Genomic DNA, 9,810 nt, shown 5'->3' on the forward strand with positions numbered 1-9,810 from the left:
AATATAAAAAATAATTGATAAGTAGAAAAAGGGAATCAAGTAGGACGATAGTTCGTTTCTAAGTAGAAACAGTTTTTATTAGCCAGACAATGATAAAACCGATAAAAAAATATATAGAGAAGTTTATTTATATTTTAAAATCTAAAAATTAGACACAACTGATTGTAAAGTAGAAAAGGGCAGTCTTTTAGGACAATATTTCATTTTTAAGTAGAAATAGTATTTATCAGTCAGACAATGACAAAAGTAAAAACAATTATGTTAAATACTTCATTTCCTTAATTAACTTAATTAATTAATTAATATATGTGTGATAAGTAGAAAAAGAAAATAAAGTGGGACGGTATAGTTCATTTTTAAGTGGTAACAGTTGTTTTCAGCCAGACATAGGAAAATTAACAGACATATTTTTTTTAATATTTTCATTATATTATCCAAATTTTCATTATTTATTTATTACCTAATGTTTTTATATTTAATTAATTTATTAGTAACAAAATTAATTAAATTAAATTTAAAACATTACCTAATATTTTCTTTGTGTTGATGATCCAATATTTTTGGAGAGAAAAGTCTTTAAGAAGGAATTTTTTGTATATTTTGATTTTGCGAAAGAAGATATACTTTTTACTTTTGCGATGATTACTTTCTTAAGATCCAAGTGTCGCTCATCGTCGCAGTGTAAATAGAATCAATTTTATATTTTAGTTTGTGATCTAAGCCAACTCTTTACTTAAAGTACCTTTAATGTTTTTTCTCGGAGGCACAAAAACCGGTTTTTGGATAACCGGCACGAGCAAATTTTCGTATTTACGATGTGCCAAGTCGTCGAGCCTTCCTCCAATAATGACGTATAACATATTATCACGTGGGCGATGATATCGCAAAAGACGAAAAAATCTCTAAAGTGAGAGAGAGAGAGGGGACAAGAAAGAGTAACATATTTACTTTTTTATATATATAACCTCTGTATATTGTTTCATAGACTTTGATTCCAAAAAAAACGGTTTAACTTTATTTTCTATTATTAATAATAATATAATTTATTAATAGTAATAATATTATTACCATGCTATCATATTATTATATTTTTATTATTTACATTTAATTTTATTAAAGTTGCATTGGAAATTATGAAAGAAGATTTCATATTTAAAATTTTAAGAGATTATTTAAAGATAATTATCTAAATAAACAAATAATAGATATTTAAGATTATTTAATTTAAAAAGATTTAAAATTTTTATAAATAATTAAATTTCAAGATTTTAAATTTGAATTTTAAATAAATTTATAATTGAAAATTCTGAAGAAAAGTTAGTTTTTAAAACTCTTATTACGTTATTGAATTAAATTATAGAAATTAAGAAATTTTATTAAATTAAAATTATTAAATATTTGTGACGTGCTCCGAAAAATTTGTATAGTTAAAAAGTCTAGAAAATAAAATAGAAGTTATTTTTATAATCTTAGTGAATAAAAGAATATTAAAATTAGTGATATTTATATTCATCTTTAAAAAGCCAAAAAATTATTTTCAATGCTGAGCGTCGATGCTAACTTCAAGGACATAAATAATGAAACAATATTAAAAATAAATTATTAATTTTATATTATTATTAATTTAATTAATTTAATTAATTTAATTAATTTAATATTTTTGGAAGCCATAAATTATATACATAAAAGATGTTTAAATTCATTTGTTTGGCCATTAGGCCAAACAAATGAATTTAAACATCTTTTATTTATTTTCTTATCATTATTATTATCTTAAATTATTTACTACATGAATTTTGATTTATTTCACGTAATTTATTTATTTATTATTCGAGAACTTGGATATTAAGAATTTAATTGCTCCTCTTTATTGCTGGACCGATAAAAGAAAACAAATTGTCCCCAAATAATGAAATTACTTTTCAAATTCATCAATTAGTGTAAAAATTATATCTTTTGTATCAAAAGCGTGTTTTATTATTGATATATACTCGAGCGCAGTAATAATGGGTGCACAGTGTAATTTAATATCGCAGTAATTGACAAATTTATGTCCCTAGAAAATCGAATTTATTACGCATGATCGATTTTTAATTATTTGCTTCTACAAAATGCCTCTGTATATACTAATATTGCTTTATTTCATTGAATATTATTTAGAACTGAAAGCAAAAAAAAAAAAATTTTTGACTTATATATATTCTTTGTTTTGGCAATGATTCCAAAGAAAGATTATTGTCGCACGATTATTTTAGCCAAACATGTATAAGAGGGAATGTTTGAGCCGTGACCTACTTTTTCATCAAAAATGATACTTATGGTCACCGTGACATTCACCCACTTTTTCATCATATATTCACACACGCACTCGCACACACACACAATTCAGAGACGATTCACTTTACCTGCATTTGTATCTTAACCTTCATAGCAAACGAATTTTTTTTTTGTATTATCAATTTTTATTTGTAAAAAAAAAACGAAATTTTTTATGAAACTGAAGATACTAAAATTTATGTCGACAAAATTAATAGAAATGAGCAAATTTTTCAGTCTTCCTCGCCATATTTAATTCAATGTGGTTACATTTCAGTAAAGTCAGGGAAATGTCAAGAAAACAAATTTTTTGTCAGTAAATACAGGAAAATATGAGGAAAACAAAAATTTTTGCAGTAAAACCAGAGAAATGACAGAAAAAAATTTTTTGTCAGGGAATTTAAGGAAAATGAAGCTTTTTCCGATTTATTTTCAAAAATTGCGACTTTTTCGACTTTTCTTCTAAACATTGCAACAAAATACAACATTTTTTAGTAAAAAAAAAATGCAACTTATTTCGATTTTTATAATGTTTTTGAATCATTTTTTAACATAATAATTAAATTTTTCAAATATATCTATAATAAAAATCTTTTGCAATAGTTGAAATTTTTTAAAATTTAATTGAAAATAATTAATTTATATAGAATTATTTAATTGAAAATAATTAATTTATTTCAAGTATTTTTTTACAATTTTTAAAAATCAATTTTTGAAAAATTTTAATTGCAAATTTTGAAAACAATATTGAAATATCAAAAAAATTTGATGAAAAATCTTTAAAAGTAAATTTAAAAATGAAAATTAGGTAGTTTTTAATTTTTTAAAATTCAATATTTTCAGTATTTTTAATTACATATTTTCAAAAATTCAAATACATACGAAAATAATAACATTTTAGAATTATTTAATTGAAATTAATTAATTTATTTCAAGCATTTATTTACAATTTTTAAAAATCAATTTTTAAAGAATTTTAATTGCAAATTTTGAAAATAATATTGAAATATCAAAAATTTTGATGAAAAATCTTTAAAGGTAAATTTAAAAATGAAAATTAATGAAAATTAGTTTCTACTTTTTTTAAAATTCAATATTTTCAGTATTTTCAATTACATTTTTCCAAAAATTCAAATACATACAAAAATAATAACATTTTAGAATTATTTTTAACATTTCGAAGAAAACAATCATGTTCAAAATTTTTAATTAAAACTCATCAAAAAATTAATTAGTTTTTTTAAATTATACAAAAATTCTTTTAAGAAATTTAATTATTTTCGCGAAAAATTACATTAATAAAATATTTTTAAAAACTAATTATTATAGAATTGTTTTATAATAATTTTTTAAGAATCAATTGTCTTCGAACAATGTAAATAAAAATTTATGAAAATTAACTTTTTGGACTTATTAAAATTTTTTGAGAAATCATGGTCCTGTTTATAATTAAAATTCTTCAAAAACTTGATCATTTTTATTTATAATTTTTCAAAAATCCAATTATTTTTAAAAGATTTTACCAAATTTTAATTGTTCGTAAATTTTTTTTGAAAAACTATTATCTTTCAAAAATTATTTAAAAATAACTTAAGAAAAAGTTATGGAGAGTTACAATTATTATAAAAAATTGAGTTTTTATATTTAAATAATTGAATTGTAGAAGAACTTTCGAAATGTTATTTAAAATAATTGATTTAGAAATGATGTTTAGTTGAAAATTGTAGAAAATAAATGAATTCAGGAAGGGTTATAATTGTAATTTTTAGAAATTATTAAAATCCAAAAAATTTTACTCATTTTTCGTAAACATTCTTATTTTCCTGTAAAAAGAATTTTGTCAGGGAAAATAATTTTAATATCAATAAATTGTCGGGGAAATTGATAAACTGAAACTTGTGACCACCCTGAATTGGATAAAAATTAGAAATAATTTTTTTTCATCCAAAATTATTTGCTTCTTGGTTTCAATTTTTTTGCATCCAGTTTTAAATTGAGACAATTATATTAAATTTTAACGGCAAAAAACGTATAAAAATTGTTACGATGCTACTTTTTGATGCTAAAATATTCTCAATTTGAGAATCATAAAAAACTGTCGACAAAAAGATTGGTAACTTCAGTTTCATAATAAATGAATGTGAATTAATATAAATATAAAAATGAATGTGAACTAAAATGAAAAATGTGACTAAAAATATCTCTTTCTAATACTATTTTTTGTAATAAAAAAAAAATCTAAATTGTCCCCAGGCTCAGAAAGAAGAAAAATTATCAATTTGTCCAATATTAATAGTAAATAATATTTTTTAATTACAGGAAGTTATTGAGTGTGATCCTGTCTGACAATGGCAGACATAAGAAACATCAATTGATTGAAATAGGTGATAAGGAATTTTTAATATAGATTGTGCTAGTGTCTTTAGAGAGTCACTGCTATAAATAATTTTAAATCTTTATATGACTGATGCTCTATTAATTTTTGCTGATTTTAAAACGTAGACAGTAGTAATTTTTTTCTTATACATATGCAATTAGTCATTGTCGATCGAAAAAATTAATTCCTCATAATATAATTTTCGCGTAATCGCATACACTGCACAATTTTCAAAAAAATCAATTATCGTGCTTCTTGTCTTGTACCCTTCAAAATGACCTTGACCCAATAACCGAGTTCCAAACAAGGTCGTCAAACTCTTGCAAACTCTCATTAATTTACTTCCCCCTTCATTTTTTTTAAATATAAAAATAGAAAGAAACAATTTTACCTCGACTTTTCCAAATACTGCAACAAAATATACCATAGAATTCAATTTTTGATTTTTTAACTTTCGAAATTATAATCCACAACAATGAACATAAAATAAACGAATTCTTTTGTTAATCGATTTTTTCACACCTCAATGTCAGTAAAAATATAAATGAATAATATAACTAAGAATTTAAAAAAAGCACAAATGTACAAAAAATGAAAAAGGGGAAAAATTTTGTTAATACTCGCAAATAGATTTCTTGGAAAATTCATAATTATGCAGGAATTTTGTGACTTATTTGTAAGATAAGGAATTTCTTTCATACAGGTGTTTTTTTTCAAACAAAGACTAATTATGCACATAATCGTAACATGAAGTGAGTTAAAAAAAAAATTTTTTCGGAAAATTAAAGTTATTGACGCTTTCATTAAATACTTTATTCATTATAAAAAGTTGAGGTAGAATCTTCAAAAGGTAAAGAATTTAGCGAAATTTTTTGAAAACAAAAATTATCATTTCCTTTTATGAGGATTTCAGTGATTTCATTGCTTTGAGAACTGTGATTCTCTCTTTTTTTTTTTGTATCTATACTTTGTATGACGTCACAGACAGAAGCGTGGGTTGGGTTACACATTCAAATGTTGTTCACGTAATGATCTGTATATCTGTAAGTACATAAATTGTTAAATCAGGTACTTAATAGCTGGCCAGAAACCATAAAAGCATTAGGTCAAAGTACACTTTGTAAATAAGTCCTTTGAACTGCGCACCAGTGCGAGAAAAATATTGTTCAAGGATATTTTTTTTCTTGTGTTCCTTGTTTTTCATAGAAACTCTCTTAGTAATTTATGTGAATTTTTTCGTCGAGTGCGTAGGCATTTTGGAGTTTTGACAGTCTATGTCAGATTAGGAGGCCATATTTGGCCGGATCTCTGATGCCTTTCATATATATACGTATAACTTATGCGAGGTGTAAATTGATCGAGAGAAGTGGGTCATGTTTTTTAACGTTCCTTCAGCTTTTAATGTAGAAAAAAAATTTAATTTTGTTATTCCTCGTTGACAAAGGAATTAGGTTTGTTTTTTTCCGTAGAAAATTAAAAAAAGAAAAACTTGTCTAACCAGAATATGTATACTTACAATGAAATGAATGAAATCAATTTGTAAAACATATTTAGCCATGTGCTCTGAGAAATGCAATTAGTAGGAGGGACATTTGTCATTTAGAAAAACCGTACAAGTCAAACCAGAAATAAAATCTTGTCGACAAAAAAAGAAAAACTCTTGTTAGAAAATTTGCATTACGTGTCTCAACTACATAATTTACATATGGTTACTAACTTTTTTTTTCATTCTGCTTTTGGAAAGTGGTCGTTTTTATTTATTACGCTTAAGAAATCTTGTTTGAAGCATTAACTCGTGCTTTTATTCAGTACTCTATCTGATAAATTATTATTATTATCATTATTGTTATTATTATTATCATTATTATTATTATTATAATCATTATTATTATCATCATTATTATTATCATCATCATTATTATTATCATCATTTTTATCATGATTATTATTATTATCATTATTAGTGTTATGATTATTGTGATTTATTGTTATTATGATTTTAATGGGAAAACGTCTTCTTGGTAAATATCTTTCATTGCCATCCGTAGCTCCATAAATGTTAGACATGAAAAGTCCTTAAATTCGAGATTCAAATCAAGGAAATAACATTTCATGACGTACCAAACAATATAACCTTCTTTTCAATCTTTAAACCAATCTCAATTGTTGGCACAAATTCACGCTGATCGATTACTTTACTTTCATTAAATGTTTTCCTTATTGCAATTTATTTACCCCTTTTCAATCAACAGTTATATATTTCGAACATAAAAGCTCGAGAACGATAAGAAATCGATATTCATTCTTTTTAATGAGGTTTTTCACTCTGAAGGCGATAAAAGATTGCCACCGTTTTCGCCCACATGAGCTCTCTAACCAAAGTAGAATTATCATTGCCCACTTGCACATGTAGACACGCTCTTAAATTTAGTCACAAAAATAGATTTATAAAAAAAAGCAGTTTTCTGAGCATGAATCGTTTTTGTGAACAATAGAGAAGAGATATTTTTAGTTGCACGCAAAATCACAACAAATATTAACATTCACTTTTCTGTTTTATGATTCAGGGTTTTAATTTCGACGAGGAGGGCTTTGGTAGACGTCATTTGGACGACCTAGCATCTCGTCATCCAGAATTTGCCGATCATTTCTTTGGATCCTCTTGGGGTGATATTCCCTTTCAAGGCACACTCAAAAATCGACGTCGAGGCTCCGGCAGTGGAAACAATTACCAAAGTCATCAAGACGAGGACACAAAAAGTCAAGCCAGTGGAAGTAGTGCGGCAAGTGGTGCGAGTGCCGTCAGTTCACACGGTGATCCAGAAATTACGCGACACGAAAGAACTCCTATTAATCAGTACGGCCTTAGAAACACTGTCGACATTGGTCAACATCAAATAAACATGGACAATCCACAGAAAATTAATCGTAATCAACGATCAATGTCGGCTCCGCCGGAAAATAGGCAGGAATTTCAGGCTGAACAACCGAGGTTTGTTTCTAGAGTTGAGATAACGCCGCAACAACAACAGCAGCAGCAGCAAGAACAGCAGAGGGAAAAGTCGCCGGAACCGCAGGCTCAAAAGACGCAGCAGCAGCAGCAGCAAGGGAATGTTAGACACATTCCTATTTTTGTCGAGGGTCGCGACGAACCGGTGATTTCGCGAAAAAGAGATGACGATTCTTTCGCGTATTCTTCATCTCCCCCGCAATTTCAATCGCAACCGCAGTATCAGCCCCAACCGCAGTATCAATCCCAACCGCAATATCAATCTCCACCACAGTTTCAACCACCTCCAACTTTCCACAGACCTTCGCATTTCAACGAACGATTCGGAAAGCAAAATTGGCCGTCGCACTTCCAAGAAGCCTTCTTCGACAAACCGAAGTGGGGAAGGGACGAGACTGATCGTCCATTCTCGAGAGATTGGCCTCATCAGCAAGGCCAGCATCAACAACCGAAGTCACACCAACAGCAGCAGCAGCAACAACCGCCCCAACAGCAGCATCAACAACAAGACCACCAACAGCATCAACAATCAGAGAATCAGCAGAACCAACAACAACAACAAAAGCAGGAAGCAGAAGTTCCCAAACCAAAGCAAACCCTTCCTAAAGATCCCCTCGAGAGGGTCGCACTAGTTCAAAAAGAGGTCGACTCCCTCAACGAGCAAGTGAAAAACTACAAAGGCACTTCTCGCCAAGAAAAAGATTACATGTACCTCGACGAAATGCTGACCCGGGAATTAATAAAACTCGACGATATTGAAACCGACGGCAAGGAAAATGTACGACTAGCGAGAAAAACAGCTATCAAAAGTATACAGGAATCCATAAATCTCTTGGAGTCCAAAGTGCCATTACCAGGACAAGAACAGAAGCAACAAACCGAAACTACCGAAACCACAGAAAATCCATCAATCAAGACAGAGACTGAACAACCACAAGAGACTGTTGACAACAAACCCATTCCACTTCCTCCCGGTCCGAATTCTTCCCCACTTCCTCCCAAAGAGGAATCAAGCGAAAATGAAATAAAAGAAGTCAAAGAAGAACCACCAATCCCAACCGTTGAGACTCAAACCGAAGAAAACAAAACCGACGAGGTAAAGAATCAAATTTCCGAAGCTCCAACGACAGACATTGAACAATTGGAACTTTTGCCTACAATTCAAGATTCAAATTCCCAAGAGGCGCAAGAGACCCTAAAAGCTGCAAAGTCTCCGAAAAAAGTGAAAAAGACGAAAAAACAACCAACACCAGTTTCGATAGAGGCAATACCTCTTCCTGCGCCCATAGCCAGTGATAATGAAAGCTCAAAATAACCTCGAGCAAAAACCTCGCGTCTATTCGGTGGTTTGAGAAAATTTGCCAGAAGCAAAAGTATCTCTAAATCGGACAAGGGAAAAGAATAAAGAAACTTTTGAGTAAAATTGAGAATTTTACGCGAGGATATCGAAAAAAAGTATCTTCAGAGAAATAAAGGGCAATTTAGAAACTAAATAATTGAATAGAAATGATACTAAATTCACGCACAAGATAATATAGTTTATTTTTAAACTGTTAAGGAAAAGAAATGCCACATCCAAAGATTGTGATCGTCTTCGTGATCCATAAAGTGCACTAGCTTTTTTATCTCAGAATATAACAAATAACAAATAGAAGTAAATAAAAGAGAAAAAAACAAGTTCTAACCGTATTGAAATATTTTTATTTTTTCATCTACTATTGGAGTTTAGATCGTTTCTATTCGATTTTTGTATAATGCCTCTTTTCATCAAACGCTGTGCGAGTGTCTTCTATCTTTTTTTTTATGGTGCCATATCAGATGCGTGAATTATGCGTAACCTCGGATTAATAATCAATTATTATTGATAATTAATTTATGCAATTTTGTTTTTAATACGGAAAAGTGTGAGTGCTCGGAATTATAAAAAAAAAAAAAATTCTGAGTCAATTTTTCGATAATTTACGAAATCCGGGATATAATACAGTTTTTGAATTTTTTGCATACTTATAAATATTTAAAATTTTCATGAAAAAAATACAGTGGGAAAAATACCGCAGGGTTGCCACAAAAATAAATTGAATTAAAATTCAATAATTTACAAAATTTT

The 9,810-nt window shown here is 28.1% G+C and overlaps 1 protein-coding gene across 2 annotated transcripts in view; it reads left to right on the forward strand.

Annotated features, from left to right (window-relative positions):
• LOC122509290 (BAG domain-containing protein Samui-like) overlaps positions 1-9,810 on the forward strand; it is a 30,200-nt gene extending 20,390 nt beyond the window's left edge. For both annotated transcript variants that reach the window (XM_043623232.1, XM_043623233.1), the window contains exon 2: positions 7,261-9,810. In XM_043623232.1, the coding sequence (XP_043479167.1) occupies positions 7,261-9,018 (1,758 nt within the window). In that variant the 3' untranslated portion in view covers positions 9,019-9,810. The remainder of the gene's footprint in view (positions 1-7,260) is intronic.

The sequence above is a fragment of the Leptopilina heterotoma genome, unplaced genomic scaffold (genome assembly GCF_015476425.1).
Source record: "Leptopilina heterotoma isolate Lh14 unplaced genomic scaffold, ASM1547642v1 Lhet_60, whole genome shotgun sequence".
NCBI classification, from domain to species: Eukaryota; Metazoa; Arthropoda; class Insecta; order Hymenoptera; family Figitidae; genus Leptopilina; species Leptopilina heterotoma.